At 41.0% G+C, this 26328-nt stretch overlaps 2 protein-coding genes across 2 annotated transcripts in view; one reads left to right on the forward strand and one right to left on the reverse strand.

Moving 5' to 3' along the window:
* LOC109867050 (methionine aminopeptidase 2-like) overlaps positions 1 to 6102 on the reverse strand; it is a 26510-nt gene extending 20408 nt beyond the window's left edge. The window contains exons 1-3 of the mRNA XM_031801093.1: positions 5556 to 6102; positions 4561 to 4680; positions 4082 to 4147 (exon numbers count right to left, since the gene is read on the reverse strand). Coding sequence (XP_031656953.1) covers positions 4082 to 4147; positions 4561 to 4680; positions 5556 to 5766 — 397 coding nt within the window. The 5' untranslated portion in view covers positions 5767 to 6102. The remainder of the gene's footprint in view (positions 1 to 4081; positions 4148 to 4560; positions 4681 to 5555) is intronic.
* Positions 6103 to 6403: 301 nt separating this feature from the next.
* LOC109867479 (uncharacterized) lies at positions 6404 to 25014 on the forward strand. Its single transcript, XM_020456660.2, has 18 exons — positions 6404 to 6765; positions 6855 to 6949; positions 7524 to 8092; positions 8998 to 9054; positions 9774 to 9873; positions 10158 to 10385; positions 10669 to 10818; positions 11939 to 12053; positions 13022 to 13147; positions 13575 to 13679; positions 13870 to 14041; positions 17249 to 17474; positions 17879 to 17977; positions 18110 to 18488; positions 19491 to 19607; positions 21667 to 21809; positions 22000 to 22136; positions 23239 to 25014. The coding sequence occupies exons 1-18, from the start codon at positions 6685 to 6687 to the stop codon at positions 23244 to 23246; spliced, it is 2907 nt and encodes a 968-aa protein (XP_020312249.1). The 5' UTR covers positions 6404 to 6684; the 3' UTR covers positions 23247 to 25014.
* The last annotated feature ends 1314 nt before the right edge of the window (positions 25015 to 26328 follow it).

Here is a 26328-nt window from a genome sequence, read left to right on the forward strand (position 1 = left end):
AACTAACCCTAACCTGTATAACACCATGTATATAACTAACCCTAACCTGTATAACACCATATAACTAACCCTAACCTGTATAACACCATGTATATAACTAACCCTAACCCTAACCAGTATAACACCATGTATTTAACTAACCCTAACCTGTATAACACCATGTATATAACTAACCCTAACCTGTATAACACCATGTATATAACTAACCCTAACCAGTATAACACCATGTATATAACTAACCCTAACCAGTATAACACCATGTATATAACTAACCTGTATAACACCATGTATATAACTAACCTGTATAACACCATGTATATAACTAACCCTAACCTGTATAACAGCATGTATATAACTAACCTGTATAACACCATGTATATAACTAACCCTAACCCTAACCAGTATAACACCATGTATTTAACTAACCCTAACCCTAACCTGTATAACACCATGTATATAACTAACCCTAACCCTAACCAGTATAACACCATGTATATAACTAACCCTAACCTGTATAACACCATGTATATAACTAACCCTAACCTGTATAACAGCATGTATATAACTAACCTGTATAACACCATGTATATAACTAACCCTAACCTGTATAATACCATGTATATAACTAACCCTAACCTGTATAACACCATGTATATAACTAACCCTAACCTGTATAACACCATGTATATAACTAACCCTAACCTGTATAACACCATGTATATAACTAACCCTAACCTGTATAACACCATGTATATAACTAACCCTAACCCTAACCTGTATAACACCATGTATATAACTAACCTGTATAACACCATGTATATAACTAACCTGTATAACACCATGTATATAACTAACCTGTATAACACCATGTATATAACTAACCTGTATAACACCATGTATATAACTAACCTGTATAACACCATGTATATAACTAACCCTAACCAGTATAACACCATGTATATAACTAACCTGTATAACACCATGTATATAACTAACCTGTATAACACCATGTATATAACTAACCCTAACCTGTATAACACCATGTATATAACTAACCCTAACCTGTATAACACCATGTATATAACTAACCCTAACCTGTATAACACCATGTATATAACTAACCCTAACCAGTATAACACCATGTATATAACTAACCCTAACCTGTATAACACCATGTATATAACTAACCCTAACCAGTATAACACCATGTATATAACTAACCCTAACCTGTATAACACCATGTATATAACTAACCCTAACCTGTATAACACCATGTATATAACTAACCCTAACCTGTATAACACCATGTATATAACTAACCCTAACCCTAACCAGTATAACACCATGTATTTAACTAACCCTAACCCTAACCAGTATAACACCATGTATATAACTAACCTGTATAACACCATGTATATAACTAACCCTAACCCTAACCAGTATAACACCATGTATATAACTAACCCTAACCTGTATAACACCATGTATATAACTAACCCTAACCAGTATAACACCATGTATATAACTAACCTGTATAACACCATGTATATAACTAACCTGAATAACACCATGTATATAACTAACCTGTATAACACCATGTATATAACTAACCCTAACCAGTATAACACCATGTATATAACTAACCCTAACCAGTATAACACCATGTATATAACTAACCCTAACCAGTATAACACCATGTATATAACTAACCTGTATAACACCATGTATATAACTAACCTGTATAACACCATGTATATAACTAACCCTAACCTGTATAACACCATGTATATAACTAACCCTAACCTGTATAACACCATGTATATAACTAACCCTAACCTGAATAACACCATGTATATAACTACCCTAACCTGTATAACACCATGTATATAACTAACCCTAACCAGTATAACACCATGTATATAACTAACCCTAACCAGTATAACACCATGTATATAACTAACCTGTATAACACCATGTATATAACTAACCTGTATAACACCATGTATATAACTAACCCTAACCTGTATAACACCATGTATATAACTAACCCTAACCTGTATAACACCATGTATATAACTAACCCTAACCTGAATAACACCATGTATATAACTACCCTAACCTGTATAACACCATGTATATAACTAACCCTAACCTGTATAACACCATGTATATAACTAACCCTAACCCTAACCAGTATAATACCATGTATATAACTAACCCTAACCAGTATAACACCATGTATATAACTAACCCTAACCTGTATAACACCATGTGTATAACTAACCTGTATAACACCATGTATATAACTAACCCTAACCAGTATAACACCATGTATATAACTAACCCTAACCAGTATAACACCATGTATATAACTAACCCTAACCTGTATAACACCATGTATATAACTAACCTGTATAACACCATGTATATAACTAACCTGTATAACACCATGTATATAACTAACCCTAACCCTAACCAGTATAACACCATGTATATAACTAACCCTAACCAGTATAACACCATGTATATAACTAACCTGTATAACACCATGTATATAACTAACCCTAACCAGTATAACACCATGTATATAACTAACCCTAACCAGTATAACACCATGTATATAACTAACCCTAACCTGTATAACACCATGTATATAACTAACCCTAACCAGTATAACACCATGTATATAACTAACCCTAACCAGTATAACACCATGTATATAACTAACCAGTATAACACCATGTATATAACTAACCCTAACCAGTATAACACCATGTATATAACTAACCCTAACCAGTATAACACCATGTATATAACTAACCCTTACCTGTATAACACCATGTATATAACTAACCCTAACCCTAACCAGTATAACACCATGTATATAACTAACCCTAACCAGTATAACACCATGTATATAACTAACCTGTATAACACCATGTATATAACTAACCTGTATAACACCATGTATATAACTAACCTGTATAACACCATGTATATAACTAACCTGTATAACACCATGTATATAACTAACCTGTATAACACCATGTATATAACTAACCTGTATAACACCATGTATATAACTAACCCTAACCCTAACCAGTATAACACCATGTATATAACTAACCTGTATAACACCATGTATATAACTAACCTGTATAACACCATGTATATAACTAACCTGTATAACACCATGTATATAACTAACCTGTATAACACCATGTATATAACTAACCTGTATAACACCATGTATATAACTAACCTGTATAACACCATGTATATAACTAACCTGTATAACACCATGTATATAACTAACCTGTATAACACCATGTATATAACTAACCTGTATAACACCATGTATATAACTAACCCTAATATTTAACACAGATCTAAATACTTACGTAAATGTGATATTTCAGTTTTATAATTTTGAATAGATTTGCAACATTTTCTAAAACCCTGTTTTTGCTCTGTCATTATGGGGTTTTGTGTGCAGATTGATGAGAGGGGTAAAACATATATATTTCATCCATTTCAGAATAAGGCTGTAATGTAACAAAATGTGGAAAAAGTTCACAGGTCTGAATACTTTTCCGAATGCACTCTTATCACTAATACAGGTGCAGAAACAGTCTAGTAGGGGAAACCTCTTCATGCACTCTTATCACTAATACAGGTGCAGAAACAGTCTAGTAGGGGAAACCTCTTCATGCACTCTTATCACTAATACAGGTGCAGAAACAGTCTAGTAGGGGAAACCTCTTCATGCACTCTTATCACTAATACAGGTGCAGAAACAGTCTAGTAGGGGAAACCTCTTCATGCACTCTTATCACTAATACAGGTGCAGAAACAGTCTAGTAGGGGAAACCTCTTCATGCACTCTTATCACTAATACAGGTGCAGTAACAGTCTAGTAGGGGAAACCTCTTCTCAAGCAAAATAACGAATCAAGTCGAGACATACACACACAAGGTTTTAATCTGTAAAAACCATTGAAGGTTCTGAAGTGGAAACAAAAGGAAGTCAAACCATGCAGAGGGAGAAACCACGCCAAGTACGATTATGACAACAAACTCACCTCCCTTCTTATTCTTCTTCTTCTTCTTCTTCTTCTTCCCTGCAGAGTTTTCACCCTCTTCTCCATCTGTCGAAAAAACATACATTTTTGGATTCTCTCTAACCGAACGTGACATAACGTGTTCAGTCACAACTCACGTCGCATTTAGTTAACTGTTCACACTTAAGAAGTTACTGTAATGGGCAGCAGCAGATGCCAACTCACGTCGCAGGTCAAATTATACATTTGTTTAGGTTTATTAAGGGCCAAATCGGGACTTGGAGATCCGTACGAGAACGATTAGCATGATAAAGTAAAAGAGGAACTGAGAAGTGGTTCAGTCAGTCACGTTGGCCACTAGAATGCTAGCAGGTGATGTAGCTCGTTGGTGAACGCACCACACTAAATGACACCAAACTCATGTCGCAGGTCACATGTTGAGTTTGAGTATGAGAAGGACAATGGTGAACGATGATGATAATGAAGTCATAGACTCATACCCTCCTCTCCATCATCCTCCTTATCTATGTCCTCGGGCAGGGCTTGCTGCTCCAACTGTTTCGTCACATCACCAACACCTCCTCCCGTATCTCCATCCCCCTCAGACTCATTTGTCCCTGCTGCAAAGTCATACACGCACACAATCAAACACACACACACACACGTGCAACACACACACACATGCAACACACACACACGCAACACACACACACATGCAACACACACACACACACATGCAATACACACACACATGCAACACACACACATACCCAAACGCACGTGTGTGCACAACACACACACACACACTTAAAGTGGGTAAATTGATACATTTTGAGAAAGTGCATCTAATGTGAACAGAACTTGGCAGGAGCAATGCATAATTTGTATCTATACCTGGAATCAATATCCCAAGGGCATATGTAGGTACCCTGCAGCATTATGCCATGCCATCTATAGCCCTTCAGAAACAGGACTATATAGATACATAGTTTAACACACACCAGAAAATAATCTCAAGCTCACATGTGTTTTTACAAGATAAGGTATAGCCTATGCTTGTCACATAGTTTTGTCAGCAATTAATTTAGTGCTAAAGATTTGTTTTCTTTTCTCCCTAGTTGACCTCTTTTAACATGCAAGAAGACAAGTGCCGAAAAGTCCTGTGATATGACTGTCATCTTATCGCTGCAAAATTCTTCAATTTTCGAATTTGACAGCATTCCATTAAACCAATAGAAGAAGCGATTTCAAGCCTCGAGGGGGGCATTGTCCCGTTTCCAGATGTGCTTCTCCCCTTTAGCCCTCATAACGGCACCGGTACCCGTTCACTTCCAGGCGCGGGACAGCCGTGACAGCTGCGGCAGAACGTTATCACTTTCTGACAGGTAGTAAAGTCCCACGCGTCTCATTTTTACCGGTCTTTTTACGCTATGGCACAATAATGCGCTATGTCCAAAACGGGAATTTATTCTCACTATCATGCATTCTTTCTTACCTGGGACAGCGGTCTTCTTCTTCTTCTTTTTTCTTCTCTTTTTCTTCCCTGTTTCCGAGGGCTCCGCGTCCTCTTTCGCTTCGTTTTCGTCGGCGTCCCCATTGAGAACTTCGGGCGCCTCCGGTTCAGGCTGCACTATCTCGAGCTCCGCCATCATCGGCGTTCGGAATGAAGTGACGCATAAACTGCTGGGAGCCTCCAGTGGCCACATTCTGAAACTGTGCTCGAGGCAGACAGGCAGCTGAGCCAATAATGAGCTATTAGGCACTTTGTGCAGCTGCTTGACCTCAATAGAGAAAACTAAGCCCGTCCTATCTTTATTTCTCAAGTGACAAGATAGGAGCGTAGTGCTTAAACTCTGTAGAGTATATGCTACTAACTTTTATTGAGGCTGTTTGTCTCCATCATAATAGGCCTATTTCAAGGTTATAGTAGGAGAGGAAATATTATGTATAATCTAAGTCAAATAGATGATCACGTTGTCATTTACAAATCGACACAAATCGACACAGTGACACTAGTTGCTCAATATAACATTATTAGACATGTATAAACAATAAGAAAAGCAGCCATTTAAAAGGCTACATAAAATATAAATCATGAGTCAATAGCCTGGCATGGGAACACTACTGATCTCCTCACTCAGCAAATGGTCCATAACGGAAGCAGGCCAGAATCGAATAACCACTTTCTCTGTAAACAATTCTCATCCAATTATGTCCCCAAGCCTTTCATCTCAAGTTACTGCGCTCGCTCTGCGCACTGGGTGACCGCGACCACCTTGTGCCGCATTACTCGTTTTTGCAAAATATCAAGCGCTCAAGCCGCAATCTATTTTTAGAAGCCGTGGTTTGTATTGTCGGTGTTATGCTTTCAGATTGTTGCCATGAGTCGATCATTTCTGGTGCGTAAACTCATTTGGAGACGGGCCGGGCTCAGTGTGTGTATCCAAGCAACAAGCTTCAGCAAACTCAAAGGGATAAAGGTTACATTTACAGTAGATGAACGCGGAGGTGGATTGTCGAACATTATTCAGGCACCCAGTGCAAGCTTAGAGATTCTACTGGGATTCAAATGTTTGTTTTTAAACACCAGATGTAGATAATGTGGGGAGTTAATCAACACTTTTATGGAGTGTATAACTGACTGGAATTATTTGCAAATGACGATGACAGATTTTAGACCCGGACCTCTGTATTTCTTTGATCAGGTAACCCAATAAATATACTATTTATTATTACTATATCATGCAACAGAGGAAACTGGGATAATGGATAATAATTTTCACAACTTCTTCAGCCAACAGGACGGGGACATGGGAAGCGCCCCAGAATGCCCTTGGAGCATTGCTTTGATCTGGAAAATGTGGGCGTGCGCTTGGCAACAATCAAAAGGTAGGCAAAACTCATATAGACTTTATACATGTTAGTGTAACGGATGTGAAATGGCTAGCTTAGTTAGCGGCGTTTGCGCTAAATAGCGTTTCAATCGGTGACGTCAGTTGTTCTTAGACCTTGAAGTAGTAGTTCCCCTTGCTCTGCAAGGGCCGCGGCTTTTGTGGAGCGATGGTTAACGATGCTTCGTGGGTGACTATTGTTGATGTGTGCAGAGGGTCCCTGGTTCGCGCCCCGGTATGGGTGAGGGGACGGTCTAAAGTTATACTGTTACATTAGACCGTGCTGGACCGGGAAATTCCAGTCATCGGGGGCCTGATTGGTGTACCACTTTTCCCTCTATCCCTAGCATACACAGCTGATTTAACTACTTGCATTTTGAACTGAATATCATGATTAGTTGATTATTGGATTCTGGTGTGTTAGCCGGGGCTGGGGAAAAAGTGTGACATCAATCAGACCCCGAGGACTGGAGTTGCCCAGGCCAGAATTATATGTCTGTTTTGTGTGTGCTTGACTTATTATTTATAAATAAACAAATATTTATTTCAATACTTTCTATTCTAATTTATAGCCTATGCGCTCACAGTGAGTGTGTTAACGATGACAAATATGATGCAAAGAATGAAGACAATGCACACAAAGTGCAAAATAAACCCTCTACCACTGGTAAACCAGATACCTGGCCCTCTATCAACGGATCGTTGGACATGGGTGGTGATGAGAGGAATCCGGAGGCCGCGGCCGTGCCAGCAGACTGGTTGGATGACATGGACCCGATGGATGCATACAAGCATATGGCCCCTCAGTTGTTGAGCGAGTTGGGGAGTGTGCTTTTGCAGTATGAAGGGAGTGAGGAGGGATGTATTCCACACGGCCTCGTGAACGTTCTGAATTACTCATGGAAGGATTTGACCGCAGGGGCAGTTTATGTTAAACCATCGTGGAAGTTGGGTGTCGGGAGTGGTGATGGCGGGAAACCTCGCAAGTCGAAGGGCTTCATGAATTTCGATGAGACTCTTCGGCAGATGGCGGGAAAGAGAAAGACAAAACAGAAACCGTCCAAGGTGGAAAATGGGTCTGAGAGACAGCCTCAAGACTCCAATTTGGGCAAAAGATTGTCAGTTTCCCATGCACAAAAAGGTGAACCCTCAACATGAACTCGTCAGCACTCACCCACTGTATTAGTTGACATCTTTTCTAATAGGAAGTCAAATTATGACTTTGAAAAAAGTCTCACATTTACACAGTACAATTCCCCAGGCCATCTACTTTAATTAACCAAACTCACCATGGCTACTTTAGACCTGGGATAAGTAATGAAAATGGTCATAAACATTAAACCACCTATATTAAGTCAAACTTTTAAGACATTCCTGCTTGTGGGAGAGGCTAGATTGGTTTACAAGAGAAATTGTTGGTCTACAGGCCACAGGTGTTTATAAAAGGCCTTAGTCAGTTAATCAGTTAAAACCAGTTCCTGCCTTTTGACTTTCCCTGCTTAATAATTCACTCACACTCATCTGGGGTATTATGGGTATTACTGACACAATGCTTCTCTTGAAGCTCCTCCTTAGTCCTATAAGTGACCATTTAACAATACATGAAGTCTAGTGTTCAGGAAATACATGAAGTCTAGTGTTCAGGAAATACATGTAGTCTAGTGTTCAGGAAATACATGTAGTCTAGTGTTCAGGAAATACATGTAGTCTAGTGTTCAGGAAATACATGTAGTCTAGTGTTCAGGAAATACATGTAGTCTAGTGTTCAGGAAATACATGAAGTCTAGTGTTCAGGAAATACATGAAGTCTAGTGTTCAGGAAATACATGCAGGCTAGGGTTGAGGAAATACATGTAGTCTAGTGTTCAGGAAATACATGAAGTCTAGTGTTCAGGAAATACATGTAGGTTAGTGTTTAGGAAATACATGCAGGCTAGGGTTGAGGAAATACATGTAGTCTAGTGTTCAGGAAATACATGTAAACTAGTGTCTTTTGTATCCAAGATGACATTCCCATCAAGCTGTTTTTCAACAATTTCCTTCCAGCTCATGTGGCCACAACTATAAGTTTCTCCATCTCTTCAAAAACCTATGAAGAGCAAGGTAGGACATTACCACACACACTATGTTACTCCTAGACATTTATATGCAGACGATATACCTGATTAGGGGCTCCCAAGTGACGAAAGGGTCTAGCACTGCATCTCAGTGCTAGAGGCATCACTACAGACACCCTGGTTCGAATCTGGGATTGTGATTGGGAGTCCCATTTGGCGGCTCACAATTGGCCCAGCGTCGTCCAGGTTTGGCCGGGGTGTAGGTCGTCATTGTAAATAAGAATTTGTTCTTAATTAACTGACTTGCCTAGTTAAAAAATAATAATAATGATAAAAACTGTACGGTGTAGAGCAGTAGTAGTGCTGCCTTCGCTTTATCAGCTCTAGCAACTGAGCCACAGCTGGAACCCAAAGCCAAGGTCGTGGGTTCAATTCCCGCAGGGAACACACACTCATAAAATAAATGTATGTGCTCACTGTACTGCAAGTAACTTTGGATGAAAAACAATTTGCTAAGTGGCACATGTTATCATATCATTTGACTTAGTGTGTGGTAGATGGACATCTAGTGTACCCACATTGTGCCCTTGAGCAATGCACTTAACCTCACAACATGCTCTCCATTCAGGGGCCGCTGACTGCACTACGGCTTGACACTGTGCTTCTATTTACTGTGTGGTGGTGGGGGGGGGGGGTTCAGAACAAAAATATCCATTATTCGCTGTAGCATATGGAAAATAAAGTTGTATTGTATGGTACATGCAGGTTGGATCGTCCAGCCTAAGGAGCCATCCCATGAGGAACCTCAGTGGACTAAGCTGTGTCATTGGGTGGTAGAGAGGCTGCAACTGGCTAGGATACCTATGTAAGAACTTCTATTCTACTCTATTATGTTGTAGAAATCCTCACTATGTTATTAGCCATGTTATAATCCCCACCAAAACAGGTTAATCGCATTGGTGGGATGCATGTTTGACATTCATGCCAGCGACCTGGGTTCACGTCCCTGCTGGTACCTACAATATTGTATTATATTTCCACAGCTTTTCCTGCAACACAACATATCCCCATGTCACCCTAATGGCTTTTTCAATTACTTTGAGTGTGCCAATTTGTCCATGTGTATGATTACAGTATGACTTCATTTAGAAAACAGACAATGGAGCAGGCAGAGAGTGGGCTGAACAAACCACCCATCCTCCGTCACTATGGGGATGCCAAGCCACACTTTAAACACCAGAAGAAGACAGGAGGAGGGAGCGGAGGAGGAGGCAAGACCTGGCCTTACCCTCAGATACCAGAGGTGAACCAGGAGGACCAGGATTCACCACGGCAGAAACTACACTACAGGATCAATGATGGTTCCTCCTTCCTATAGTATCCTTTCTCATGTTTCCAACTAAAGCTGTTTCATTCCAGGATGTTACTTCGCTACTGACCTCATTCACTAATCTTCACAGATCTGACAGCACTAGGTATGGGAAAGCTATATGAGAGAAACTAAAAACCAGTTGTCTGAGATCTGTGAAGACAAGGAATCAGGGCAATGTGCAGGGAACATCTTCCTAAAATTAAACTCAACAATGACGTTTAATAAATCTCTAATTTCTAAATCTACATGGGTTAACCTAGCCGTCGTCTTGACCTTGACCCTTCCCAGCTACCCGTCTGGTTTTGTAGCTGTGTGTCAGAGCCACTCTGGTCTGTCCTGTGGAGGGTTCTATACTAATGTGTTCAGTGACCAACTCAGCGCTGTTACACTGGCCAGCATCACCGCAGTAGGACGGGGCACCGTCACACACCCACTCAGGTAAACACATGGTAAATGGTTAAAGATTGAACAGAATTTTCAAACAATAAAGTTAACAGAAATAGGGACACTAAGAACAGTATGTACAGTATCTGACTCGAAGGCCCAATTTAGTTGTACTAATGAATGATTTGAGCTGAGCTAGGTTCCTAAGTTCAGATAAAGCTGACGCATGCTTCCCAGTCGAAACAGTTCACGCATATATTAACAGTTTGTGACGTTGTTGTTCGTCCCCCCCCCCCCCCCCCCCCCGGCTGTTCTTGCACACAAGACTGTTTTTTTTTGAGGCAAGTCGAAGTTCAGTAGCCGATGTCTACGCCCCATCGACGATGATTGGTCAACAGTACTATTCCTAGTAGGAGTGGGAACATGAAGTGTTTGTTGTCATTCGACGAGAGACGATTAATTGTAATGCTTTTTTTTGCACTTGAGAAATACTGCACCAAACATCTTAGCTAGATTTAAAATTGCTCGACTAAAAATGTCAAAATGAATGACAGATGTCTTGATTTATCTTAGATTATCTTGGACTATTTTGAGGAAATGGTTTCCGGCTATGTTGTTGCTACGGTGTTTCAAGAGTATCTAACAATAGTAATATTGATATTACTAGTAGTAATAGTAATATTTGTTCTTGTTTTTAAAGCGAAGGTGTTTCGGGAGTATGCGAGCACAGACGGCCTAGCCAAGTTCTGCTAGGAGCAAACCGAACCTCTGCATGAGGAAGCCTTAAATTGGGATCAGTGGATTACTACTGGTTAGGGTGAGGCGTAGATCACATGAAAGGGATCTTTAACACAGGAGGTTGGTGGCACCTTAATTGAGGAGGACGGGCTCGTGGTAATGGCTGGAACGGAATCGGTGGAATGGTATCAAATACATCAAACACGTGGTTTCCGTGGTTTCCATGGTTTCCATGCCATTCCATTCGCTCCGTTCCAGACATTATTATGAGCCGTTCTCCCTTCAGCAGCCTCCACTGGTCTTTAATCAATGGATCCACAGGGATTATGTTAGCTGGCAGTGAACACGGTGTGCTTATTGTGAGTATGTCTGCTGTGAGTAAAGCAGACATAGATGGATCTAATTGCGACCTGTTGTGAACTGTTGTTGTCTGTAGTGGGACTGTTACTGCTGTGTGGGATCAGCGTGGTGGGATGACGTGTGACCCAGAAGGAGCTGTCACTAAGGAGTGGACCTGGCAGATTGGGGTTAAGGAGAGGATAGTCATTCAGGTGAGGACCAGGGTTCCCATGGGGTCAACAGTTCAGTCAATACAGGATATAGCTCAATGTAAATGAGCAAATGTATGTTCATAGTTGTCTTTTTAATCTGACCCCTCACCTAATTTAAGGTAAAGTAAAGAAACTAACAGTAAGCTAATTAAGCAATAAGGCCAGAGGAGGTGTGGTGTACGGTCTGATATACCACGGCTGTCAGCCAATCAGCATTCAGGGCTTGATCCACCCAGTTTATAATAGGCTATAGCCCAGTTTAGTCTACAACTACTGTTTGTAATCCCCATCTCTGTAAGGCCCTTCACTGACAAGCTCAGTCAAGAAGAAGAGGAAGTCCCAGTTGCTGGGCAACGTCGTCATATGATAGCCTCTGGGACAGCAGTACGGGGGCTTGTAAACAAAGCAGGGGACGTGGTGCATGACGATGTTACCCACGGATACTGTGATACTCCAACTATGTCATCATGTCTGATCGCTCCATTTCAGTTCTAAAGTGGGCTATTGCCTCTATTGTAATCATAACTTCGAATAGAGGAACAGCCATCAAGTACATTTATCATCAGAGGTGAGAATTTATTTATGCCAATTAGGAATCTCTCTTGTGGTTTAGTCAGGATTAAGATAGGATTAAGATAGGGTTTAGTTAGGATTAAGATAGGGTTACAATAGGATTAGGATAGGATTAAGATAGGATTAAGATAGGATTAGGATAGGATTAAGATAGGATTAGGATAGGGTTTAGTTAGGATTAAGATAGGGTTACAATAGGATTAGGATAGGGTTTAGTTAGGATTAAGATAGGATGAGGATAGGGTTTAGTTAGGATTAAGATAGGATTAGGATAGGGTTTAGTTAGGATTAAGATAGGGTTTAGTTTGAATTAAAATAGGGTTTAGTTAAGATTACGATATATTTAAGCGAAGTGGCATTCCATAACTTTTTGTTATTTTCTTATTTTTTCCCAGGTGTCTGATCAGATCTCAGTACGGATGTTGAGCGGTACCTGTACCACCCTCAGCTTTAAGAGTCAGAATGAGAGTGTCCAGCTACCACTGTCCCCCCTGCCCAACATCACCCCAACAAAAGAAGTGGTGAGAAAACACTGTGATGATAATATATTAGAGCTATTTCAGGCTTAATGTGTTGATGATGGTTGGTGATGGCCAAATCTGATTGGTGAACGGTTGGTAACTGGTGAATCTGATTGGTGAACGGTTGGTGACTGGTGAATCTGATTGGTGAACGGTTGGTGACTGGTGAATCTGACTGGTGAACGGTTGGTAACTGGTGAATCTGACTGGTGAACGGTTGGTGACTGGTGAATCTGACTGGTGAACGGTTGGTAACTGGTGAATCTGATTGGTGAACGGTTGGTGACTGGTGAATCTGATTGGTGAACGGTTGGTAACTGGTGAATCTGATTGGTGAACGGTTGGTGACTGGTGAATCTGATTGGTGAACGGTTGGTGACTGGTGAATCTGATTGATGATTTGTATGAGTCGTGTGCTGTTTTCCAGGCCTGTCTGCAGACTGAGGGGGCGTTCACCTCTCTGGCAGCCCAGGAGCTCTCCCTGAGTAAGAAGCACCAGAAGAACCAGGGCCAGACCATAGACACCAAGAGGGTAAGAGACTTTAAAGAGGATCTATCGCATTTATTTAACTAAGTAGCTCTTTGAGCACACATATTTTACAATAACGACCTGGCTAAGAGAACGTCAGTAGGATTTCGTCTCATTGAGTGGTGTTTCCAATGTCTGTACTAGTCTCTCTTGACCAACATTCCTACACAATGAGATTTTGATTATGAACCAGGTGTCAGTGCGTTCCAGTGAGGTGCTACAGGTGACCCGGGAGGTGGAGAAGCTGGAAGAACCCTGTCTCTTCAGGAGAGGAGGAGGGCGGGCAGGACGAGAGCTGAAAAGACTCCAGAGGAGAATATGTAATATCCTGGACGACTGGCTAGAGTTCTATCGGGTCACCACAGGTACACAAGGTTTTATTTAAATGTGTTTATTATAGACATTAATTATTCTATTTTACAACAACAGGTCAAGGGGTGAAGAGTTCTCTCACGTGGTCCACTGGAGCTTTTTTTCTAAATCTTATTTAATAAAGTACTTACTATATAAATACGTCTAAAATAAGTCCTTGTGGACTGATATTAGTACCAACGGAAGTAAACACAGAAACCATTCAGCCAGTTTGACGAGTTCTTCACATGGAAAATACAATGAAGCTGTACAGGTGTGTCCATATAAAAGTGGTTCAGTAAAGTACAGCATCATCAAAAGCTTTGTGATTACTTTCCAGTTCTTAGTTACATATGTCATTTCCTTAGTTACATATGTCATTTCCTTAGTTACATATGTCATTTCCTTAGTTACATATGTCATCTCATTTGTTACATATGTCATCTCCTTTGTTACATATGTCATCTCCTTTGTTACATTTTTACTTATCAAGTCAGTTAAGAACAAATCATTATTTACAATGACTGCCTAACCTTGCCGACTCTGGGCCAATTGTGTGCCGCCCTACGGTAACCCCATTCACAGCCAGTTGTGATACAGCCCGGAATTGAACCAGGGTCTGTAGTGACACCTCTAGCACTGAGCTGCAGTGTCTTAAACCACTGCGCCACTTTGATATGTACCAATATATTCCATTTAGCAGATGCTTTTATCCAAAGGGACAGGCATGTGTACATACATTTTACCCATCGTGGCCCCAGGAATCAAACTCACTATCCTGACGTTGCAAGGGTCATGTCCTTACTACTGAGCTACAGAGGACCACAAACTCACTATCCTGACGTTGCAAGCGTCATGTCCTTACTACTGAGCTACAGAGGACCACAAACTCACTATCCTGACGTTGCAAGGGTCATGTCCTTACTACTGAGCTACAGAGGACCACAAACTCACTATCCTGACGTTGCAAGCGTCATGTCCTTACTACTGAGCTACAGAGGACCACAAACTCACTATCCTGACGTTGCAAGGGTCATGTCCTTACTACTGAGCTACAGAGGACCACAAACTCACTATCCTGACGTTGCAAGCGTCATGTCCTTACTACTGAGCTACAGAGGACCACAAACTCACTATCCTGACGTTGCAAGCGTCATGTCCTTACTACTGAGCTACAGAGGACCACAAACTCACTATCCTGACGTTGCAAGCGTCATGTCCTTACTACTGAGCTACAGAGGACCACAAACTCACTATCCTGACGTTGCAAGCGTCATGTCCTTACTACTGAGCTACAGAGGACCACAAACTCACTATCCTGACGTTGCAAGCGTCATGTCCTTACTACTGAGCTACAGAGGACCACAAACTCACTATCCTGACGTTGCAAGCGTCATGTCCTTACTACTGAGCTACAGAGGACCACAAACTCACTATCCTGACGTTGCAAGCGTCATGTCCTTACTACTGAGCTACAGAGGACCACAAACTCACTATCCTAATGTTGCAAGCGTCATGTCCTTACTACTGAGCTACAGAGGACCACAAACTCACTATCCTGACGTTGCAAGCGTCATGTCCTTACTACTGAGCTACAGAGGACCACAAACTCACTATCCTGACGTTGCAAGCGTCATGTCCTTACTACTGAGCTACAGAGGACCACAAACTCACTATCCTGACGTTGCAAGCGTCATGTCCTTACTACTGAGCTACAGAGGACCACAAACTCACTATCCTGACGTTGCAAGGGTCATGTCCTTACTACTGAGCTACAGAGGACCACAAACTCACTATCCTGACGTTGCAAGCGTCATGTCCTTACTACTGAGCTACAGAGGACCACAAACTCACTATCCTGACGTTGCAAGCGTCATGTCCTTACTACTGAGCTACAGAGGACCACAAACTCACTATCCTGACGTTGCAAGCGTCATGTCCTTACTACTGAGCTACAGAGGACCACAAACTCACTATCCTGACGTTGCAAGCGTCATGTCCTTACTACTGAGCTACAGAGGACCACAAACTCACTATCCTGACGTTGCAAGCGTCATGTCCTTACTACTGAGCTACAGAGGACCACAAACTCACTATCCTGACGTTGCAAGCGTCATGTCCTTACTACTGAGCTACAGAGGACCACAAACTCACTATCCTGGCGTTGCAAGCGTCATGTCCTTACTACTGAGCTACAGAGGACCACAAACTCACTATCCTGACGTTGCAAGCGTCATGTCCTTACTACTGAGCTACAGAGGACCACAAACTCACTATCCTGACGTTGCAAGCGTCATGTCCTTACTACTGAGCTACAGAGGACCACAAACTCACTATCCTGACGTTGCAAGCGTCATGTCCTTACTACTGAGCTACAGAGGACCACAAACTCACTATCCTGACGTTGCAAGCGTCATGTCCTTACTACTGAGCTACAGAGGACCACAAACTCACTATCCTGACGTTGCAAGCGTCATGTCCTTACTACTGAGCTACAGAGGACCACAAACTCACTATCCTGACGTTGCAAGCCTCATGTCCTTACTACTGAGCTACAGAGGACCACAAACTCACTATCCTGACGTTGCAAGCGTCATGTCCTTACTACTGAGCTACAGAGGACCACAAACTCACTATCCTGATGTTGCAAGCGTCATGTCCTTACTACTGAGCTACAGAGGACCACAAACTCACTATCCTGACGTTGCAAGCGTCATGTCCTTACTACTGAGCTACAGAGGACCACAAACTCACTATCCTGACGTTGCAAGCGTCATGTCCTTACTACTGAGCTACAGAGGACCACAAACTCACTATCCTGACGTTGCAAGCGTCATGTCCTTACTACTGAGCTACAGAGGACCACAAACTCACTATCCTGACGTTGCAAGCGTCATGTCCTTACTACTGAGCTACAGAGGACCACAAACTCACTATCCTGACGTTGCAAGCGTCATGTTCTTACTACTGAGCTACAGAGGACCACAAACTCACTATCCTGACGTTGCAAGCGTCATGTTCTTACTACTGAGCTACAGAGGACCACAAACTCACTATCCTGGCGTTGCAAGCGTCATGTCCTTACTACTGAGCTACAGAGGACCACAAACTCACTATCCTGACGTTGCAAGCGTCATGTTCTTACTACTGAGCTACAGAGGACCACAAACTCACTATGAGTATCCTTCATGAAGTCCTGAGCATCTTCTGTTGCCCATCAGGTATCAAGTGCCCAGATATGGAGCGGATGTCTGATGGTCCAATGCGGCCCAGACTGAAGAGAGAGGGCCAGTCAGCAGCGCTGCCCTCCCTCCACCCCACCACAGGGCTGTCAGACAGTACCCGGGGTCTACCAGAGGAGGGAAGCACAGCGCTACATGTCAGCACCAGACACCTGCCACCTGCCTCAGATGTCCTCCTGCCAGGCTCCACCCACAAGTTGTCATGGTAACATGCTGTGACTGATGTGTGTTGTTGTAGAAAAAGGAGTGGTTTTGGATATCGTCGCTGCCAGATGAAAACCTCTTATTTCCAAAACAAACTTTTCAGGAGATGTAAAAAAAATAAAAAATAGCCATATTTTCATATTAGCGTACATACAATTCTGCAACTTCAGAAGCTATTTTGAAAGTCCTAGAGGTATGACATTTTCAGAGCACATTGAGGGGAGTTACTGCTTTCAGTACATGTGAAACAATAACTAAAACGGGGACTCACAAGGTTTTCATCCGACAGCGATGATATGTAAAATAACAAATAGTTTGTGAACAATTATGTTCAGACTGAAGTCTTTATGATGATGATGATAATGATTCTGTTGATGATGAAGAGTATTGTTGATTTGTCAACAGGACATTTTCTCCAAAGAAGCAGGGCAAGGAGGGAAGAGAGGAGCCCCTTCATTTCACACAGTCAGGGACGTTCAGAGTTCACAGCAACGTCAGACTGGAGTAAGAACAGAACCAGAACCATGCCTCTGTCACTGCCAGAGACAACTCACTGCTTCTGACCCTAACAAGGACTACTTCCTCCCTTTCCTTCTGTCCTATGCTGATAACCATGTTCTATTCTTTCCACCCCAGGTCTGTAGTGATCCCGAGATGCAGTCCAGAGCTCCGTCTCACTGCCCAACTTCCCCACTACACATCCTCAAGCCCCTCCACCCCTTACCCCCTTTACAGCCCGTGTCCTGCCCAGCTTAGGGCCGTTCTCCTGGGGTTAGAGGGCCGGACTCACAGGCTGTGTCGCTGTAGCTCCAGGACCATGCCAGTCCTGACAGATCAGGAGTATGATGCCTTCATTTGGGGCCAGCCCCCCCACAGTGAACAGATCCTGGTGGTGTGTGTGACACCCCTTCACCAGACCCCCCTCGCCCCTCACATCCCCTTGTTGCCCAATGAGGACATGCTGGAGCTGCTCTACGAGAGGATGAATAAGAACAGGACCATGCCATGCACTCAGGTTGATTTACATATATTTACATGAATAAGAACAGGACCATGCCACGCACTCAGGTTGATTTACATATATTTACATGAATAAGAACAGGACAATGTCATGTACTCAGATTGATTGATTTACATATATTTACATGTTTAAGAGCAGGACCATGCCATGCACTCAGATTGATTTACATATATTTACATGAATAAGAATAGGACCATGCCATGCACTCAGATTGATTTACATATATTTACATTAATAAGAATAGGACCATGCCATGTACTCAGATTGATTTACATATATTTACATGAATAAGAACAGAACCATGCCACGCACTCAGGTTGATTTACATATATTTGCATGAATAAGAACAGGACCATGTCATGCACTCAGATTGATTTACATATATTTACATGAATAAGAATAGGACCATGCCATGCACTCAGATTGATTTACATATATTTACATGAATACGAACAGGACCATGCCATGCACTCGGGTTGATTTACATATATTTACATTAATAAGAATAGGACCATGCCATGTACTCAGATTGATTGATTTACATATATTTACATGAATAAGAATAGGACCATGCCATGCACTCAGATTGATTTACATATATTTACATGAATAAGAACAGGACCATGTCATGCACTCAGATTGATTTACATATATTTACATGAATAAGAACAGGACCATGTCATGCACTCAGATTGATTTACATATATTTACATGAATAAGAACAGGACCATGCCATGCACTCAGATTGACAGGTTGATTTACATACATTTACATGACAGAACATTCCATTTCGGGACATATAATGTATCCATATAATTCCACTCTTGAGATTACCAGGGACTGACACACACACACACACACACACACACACACACACACACACACACACACACACACACACACACACACACACACACACACACACACACACACACACACACACACACACACACACACACACACACTTTTCATGCTTGACTTTGTCCTCATATTCAGAGTCAGCTGGACTCGTTCCGCCTGGTGAGGTATGAGCTGTCTACAGGGAAAACCTGCCCAGATACCCACAATGCACTGCTGCAGCAGAGACACAATGCCGCCCCTGGGATGTTTCTGGTCAGTTGGTCAACAGCTGTCTCTCTCTCTCAGCCACATTCATTTGGTCAACAGCTGTCTCTCTCTCAGCCACGACAAGTTGGTCAACAGCTGTGTCTCTCTCAGCCACGACAAGTTGGTCAACAGCTGTGTCTCTCTCAGCCACGACCAGTTGGTCAACATCTGTCTCTCTCTCTCAGCCACGACCAGTTGGTCAACAGCTGTCTCTCTCTCTCAGCCACGACCAGTTGGTCAACATCTGTCTCTCTCTCTCAGCCAAGACCAGTTGGTCAACAGCTGTCTCTCTCTCAGCCAAGACCAGTTGGTCAACAGTTGCCTCTCTCTCAGCCAAGACCAGTTGGTCAACAGTTGCCTCTCTCTCAGCCACGACCAGTTAGTCAACAGCTGTCTCTCTCTCAGCCACGACCAGTTGGTCAACAGCTGTCTCTCTCTCTCAGCCACGACTGCTTGGCTGTGGTCCGATTCACTAAAAACCCTTCTGCCCAATAGTAACTGGTACTAATACGCTCCCCATCACGGATTTAAAATGAATGGACTGGTGGAAGTAATATATTGGAAACTCCCTAAGCTACAACCTTGCTTGCACCAATCAGATGCTGTTAAAATCCATTAGAGGGAGTTGAATGATTGCACACTTCTATGTGAAGGATCAGCACGTAGCCCTAATCTTATTCACCTGATATCCACATATTACTGTAGATGGCAGCAATCACCAATCCAAGAGATTTGACATCATTATCAAACCAGCTTGGTCTTATTGTAGATGAATGTACCTTTTTACAAGAACTCCAGTTATCCTGTTACTGCAGTGGGCTAAATCAGGGTCACACAGAGTGTTTCTGGGTAGTCATAAACAAATATAATTTGAAACAAAAAGTATACACCTCACACACATGGTTATGGGCTTAAAAAAAGAAGCCACCTGAACCATGTCAGATAGAGAGTAGAAATGTATTCCATTTTGAATCATGTCAGATATAGAGTTGAAATATACTCCATTTTGAGTTTGCACCCCAATATTACACTTTATATACATCACAGAAGACTGAAATATAACAAAACTGTTTGACATAGAAACATTTTTGGCATGTTTTTTTAAATAATCTTTATTAATTATGAAATTAAGACAAATATGAATAATATTCCACCCATGAGGAAGTCATTTGGCGGCAGGAAAGGTCTACTTACTGAAAATGAGCCGACCTGGCTGGGCGTGCAGGAAAGGGCTACTTACTGAAAATGAGCTGACCTGGCTGGTTGTGGAGGAAAGGGCTACTTACTGAAAATGAGCCAAACTGGCTGGTTGTGGAGGAAAGATAGACGGAGTGAAACTGTCTTCAATATGCTAATAATGTAACTGTCTTTAACAAAGACTGTTTGATGGATCTACTTACCAGAATTATAAATAACATTATTTTGAAGTGGAACACTGCCGTATGAGACGTTAGGTATACCGAGGCTTATGGACTTTATCTTCTTCTCTTACCGTTTGCTTACCGCTGCTGTAGACTAACTAATGAAGAACAGGCTATTCAGGTTCTTCTGTTGTCAACCTGAGACCAGGTTACCATATGAATGACTGACTGACTTCTGGCTTGCCTAGATAGGATGAACCCTGGTTAAACCAGAGAGGGGAGACAATGGTGAGCTCAGCATTCAGGCTGGTTCAAATAGGCTGAATAAAAGACTTTAGTGTCAGATGGAGAGTCAACTCATCTGCAGGTCAGAACAGAGAGAAACAGAGGATTAGGATAAAGCCGGTTGTGAAAACAAACACTAAGCAATAATCGATTGATGACTTTTCAATTGAAAAGGAGGAACCTAAATGCACAGTGAACGCTATCAGAATGTCTTTGTTTTCATCATCTTAATTAAAAAGAAATAAAAAGATAGAATGCATTTGTCAACCGTTTATAAAACGTTGTTTTTGAGTTACAGTCATTTTAAGTGGATGTCATATCCAGATATTTATACTTTTTTTTGTGCTAATTTTCTTTGGAAACAATCATTATCACGTCTCCGTCAGTCTATACGATGTTTCTGTTTATTGGTTCAACAGATGTACATCAGAGGGAAGCTGCTGTTCGCTGACTACATCTTCAACGGCTACAGCTGCTCAGTGAGGGACCTCCATAAGCAGATCTCTAAAACTAGAGGGGACTACAGACAAGGCCAGAGCCTACCCTCAGACTACAAGTTCAGGTAAAAAGCTACTGAAGTGACACTTACCTACTGCCATTGTGCCCTTCAGCAAGGCACTTGTACATGCTAAACCCGTAACCTGTTCCAGGGGCCAGGGTGCTGCTTCATGTGATCATATTTCACACGACTTCTGAGAAAATGTATTGAATTGAGTTGAACGTGAACAGTACCCTCTCTGCTGTGTTGGCAGTGCCCAGGTGAAGAGTCCAGCAGTAGGGAACCCACCTGGCCATCAGGGAGCTCAGAAGGTCCCTGATGGACGAGGAGACATCTCTCATGGAACACCTGCCCTGTTAGAGAAGGGAAAAAGTCCCAAACCAGTGAGCGGTACGTACATAAACCTAATACTCTGTGGTACAGGTATCTCCCCGTCCTTTTAGGATCATTACTTAATGTTGTGATTGACTTCCTGTTCTCTTACCACTTACCCAATATTGTGCTTGTGACACTGGTTTATCGACTATCATTACCCCCCCCCCCCCCCCCCCCACAAAAAAAACGATCTTAAGGGGGTTAGCAATCAGTGAAGGAATTGACAACAGATACTCAAAACAGACATGTTCTTGTCTTTAAAAATAAAAGTTCAATACAAACATTTGTCAAATATAAAATATAATTAATTTCACGATCCCCAACCAAATATAACCATTCTATCAGATCTTTCAGCACTCTGGCAGAGTTGACATTAGACAAAAATCTGACAAAGTTGACAAAATTGCTTATTTTCCTTCTTCATTCAAGTGGAATACAATTGAGTTTTTCCTCAGTTGCTTTATGACTCTAAAACCTAATTAAAAGGAACTCATTTAAACCAACATCTATATTCTATCTTAATATCTCAGGGAGATGGTGTTGACAGGTTATGGTAGTGACCATGGTGATTTCAATATTGTTTGTTTAAATCAATCAAAAGTATATCACTTTACAGACCATGAATGGTCTTGTTGCACTACATGTAATGAGGACATGAATAAGGGGTCCTTATGTTATAGCTGGCCCTGCTCCTTCCTGATTCATTTAGAATTTTAGTTGACCAATTCTGGGCGGAAATCACAGCTTTTAGAAAACATATTCCTTGAAGTCAGAGAGGGCTATTACACGAAACTACATGTGATAATTTTCCAGTTAATATTCATTTTTGCAAGTTTTTAAAAAAGAAGTCACTTTTTGGGGAAGTTTTAATTTTGTAATCCTTTGCATCAGCATTTTGTGTCAGAGAGCCACATGGAAATGAATAAACAAATATAAATATATATTTTTAATTCCCTTTAAATGTAATTTGTTAAGTTCAAATGATTAAACAAAATTCTTTTAATTCATGACATTTCCCTGCCAGACAAGGATTGTCCCAACTTTCAAGAATCCCTGAGTGACATCTATGTTTAAAATGTCTAACATGCATTGTAAAGCTGACTTCTTTGTGTTCCAGGAAATTGACTCAGGGACCTGTGACATCATCGGTCACGTTAAAGAGAGACACCGCTCATGCTAAAAAGCCAAAAAGACTTCTGCTGCATCCTCACTGCCTGTACTCACCACACTGAACAAAGGTCAGCTCCTATCAGAGCTGCAATGTAAGACTCTTTCTGGTGTCACAAGTCATCAGGAGACACTGGAGAAAAACCTCATCAGAGCTGGGCTAGCTGGCTGGAGACAGACAGTCTGCTGGGAGAGAGGGACTAAGTCTAATATTAGGTGCACTACACTGTAAATGTAATGGGAGATCTGTATTACATCTATAACTGTCTTCCACACGTCTTGTTTGACTGAATTGAATTCAACGAAGCAATGCTCCACATACTGTAAATCATAGCACTTTATAGAACTCAGTTGCATCATGGAATATCTTCCTTATTTTTCTACGGTCTACAAATAAAGACTGTTGTCAATATGTGGACTGTTGTTTCCATATTATCTGTATTCATATCCTCCAGGACAAATGAAAACTGTTTCAAAGTGAAAAACAAAAACAAAATGATGATCTACTGTTATCTGTCTACCAGTACAATTGTATCAAACCCAGAGCTATCTAATTTCTTCCTGTTGTGACATCATACTGTTTCAGCTGAGAGAGACACTTCCTGACTGATAAAGTGACTGTGTATCAACCAATGATGAGTGAGAGAGAGAGAGAACTATGGGTGACTCAGTGTTGCCTAATGCTGGTTTTTAGAATAACCTATACTGTGGAATGTTCAGAGTGAGAAATATGAGAAATATTCTGATGAAATGAATGGTGACGTTAGTTTCTTACCCTACTTCCTCATAGAAATCGGTGACCTGGCAAATGAACTCCCACGCATTCCTTCATTTTCCACTAAACTCAGATATTTTACTGGCTTTAATTAGCACTGATGACAGAGAGAAATTTTCAATTTAAGCACAGCATGTGATGCTGAAATGCACATGGATATGTGGGCTATTATTTGTATTATTGACCATTGTTATGAGCTATGATGATAAACATCAAGCTTCAACAACATCTAGTCTATTATTAATGATGATGATGATGATGATGACATGATGGTCATGTATAACTAATTAAATGTGTGTACCTAAGGGCCTTGACTTTACCCCAAGTCATGGGACTCAATCTTCCATATGTATTTTGCACCAACAGCATGCCAGCTGTTTAATGTATTTGATTTGTGGAGTTAAATGGGAAATCTGGAGTTGCTACCAGATCTGGAACAACTATAGTTTAAATCATGTTTTGTGGAATGTAACTATAGTTACTTTGGAGGTGACTACAATTATTTGTAGTCCCAGAAAAGTCCCAGAAAAGTCCCAGAAAAGGCATTTGAAAATAGATCTAAGAAAGTAAAAACATTTTTTTTGTACTATTTGAAAACAGATCTGTGAAAGCAACTACAAAAAATATATATATATATATATATTTCAATACAGATTTTAACTAATGGGAGGGTTGTTTCTGGAACAGAAACGATTGGGTTGGTTGCCTTCGACTAAAGGCAGGGCTGTAGTAGGAACTGCATGTTGCAGATAGAAATAGAACGAATAGAGCAAACACAATCTCCTATTCTATTCCAGTCTATCTGATAGTCATATTTGATCTACACAATACATTTCTATCGGAACATTCTGTAAATGTCCATTCTCCTGAACATAGGTGTAGATAATCAAGTCAAACCAACCAATCAATGATATTCTGTACAGAGAAGAATAAATAAGTTGTGATGCTCAACTGCTGTATGACTCTTTCAACATGCCACTGAAAAGGTAGAACGCTACAATTCATATTATGATACCTGACAACACTGCAGACTAATTAAAACCCATTTGCATACATGCAAACAGCAAGTTGGATGCTTAGCAAAAACAACTTTGAAACTCTTTGTCCATCTGAGGGGAGTTGTTCTTGTTTCAAACACACTCTTTACCATCTTTAAATGGCTTAGTTTACTCCCAATACAAACTGACATGATTTTCCACTTAGCTTGGCTGTAGTTGATTCAAGACGGCAGTTTTTTGGAAACGTTTAGTTTCCTTTCGAACACTTAATAAAAACTTGAATTGCATAGCAATGAGCTGAGAGTTTTTATAAACGACTGTACACAAGAGGAATAGTGTCTGTTCATTGTATTATTGTTATTACACATTGTAATAATGCCATTATTATGCAAATTATAAAGCCATTTACAATGTCCTATGGAACATTTGCTGCTAAATGTAAATAATCACAAAGGTACTAAACACATGAAGAAGAACTATGTGTAAAGTGTTACTGTACAGCCTTATGAAAATGTCCGTGTCAGTCATTTTGAAGCTGCTAAAGTGATCTACTCTAATGTTGAGGTGATTCTATGTCCCTCATCTAAGTTACAGTGCCTTCAGAAAGTATTCGTACCTCTTGGACTTATTCAACATTTTGTTATGTTACAGCCTGAATTTAAAGTGGGTTTTAAATTAAATAAAAAAATGTTGCTCACCCATTTACACACAATATCCCATAATGACAAAGTGAAAATATGTTTTTAGAAATATGATCAAATTTATTGAAAATGAAATACAACAATATCTCATTTACATATGTATTCACACCCCTGAGTCAATGCATGCTAGAATCACCTTTGGCAGCGATTACAGCTGTGAATCTTTCTGGGTAAATCTCTAAGAGCTTTGTACACCTGGATTGTACAATACTTGCATATTATTATTTATTTTTAAATTCAAGTTGGTTTTTGACCTTTGATAGACAGCCATTTTCATGCCTTGCCATACATTTTCAAGCTGATTTAAGTCAAAACTGTAACTAGGCCACTCAGGAACATTCACTGTCTTCTTGGTAAGCAACTCCAGTGTGTACCTTGTGTTTTAGTTTGTTGTCCTGCTTGAAAGGTGAATTTGTCTCCCAGTGTCTGTTGGAAAGCAGACTGAACAAGGCGTTCCTTTAGGATTTTTCCTGTGCTTAGCTCTCTAGTCCTTGCCGATGACAAGCATACCCATAACATGATGCAGCCACCATCATGCTTGAAAATATGAAGAGTGGTACTCAGTG

Source organism: Oncorhynchus kisutch, linkage group LG22 (genome assembly GCF_002021735.2).
Source record: "Oncorhynchus kisutch isolate 150728-3 linkage group LG22, Okis_V2, whole genome shotgun sequence".
Lineage (NCBI taxonomy): Eukaryota > Metazoa > Chordata > Actinopteri > Salmoniformes > Salmonidae > Oncorhynchus > Oncorhynchus kisutch.

Bases quoted from the DNA above. Each gene is read 5' to 3' on its own strand.
- LOC109867479 (XM_020456660.2), top strand. From the start codon at position 6,685: ATGGAGTGTATAACTGACTGGAATTATTTGCAAATGACGATGACAGAT. The intron at 9,874-10,157 runs GTAAGAACTTCT...GACTTCATTTAG, and splicing joins CAACTGGCTAGGATACCTAT to AAAACAGACAATGGAGCAGG. The intron at 13,148-13,574 runs GTGAGAAAACAC...GCTGTTTTCCAG, and splicing joins TCACCCCAACAAAAGAAGTG to GCCTGTCTGCAGACTGAGGG.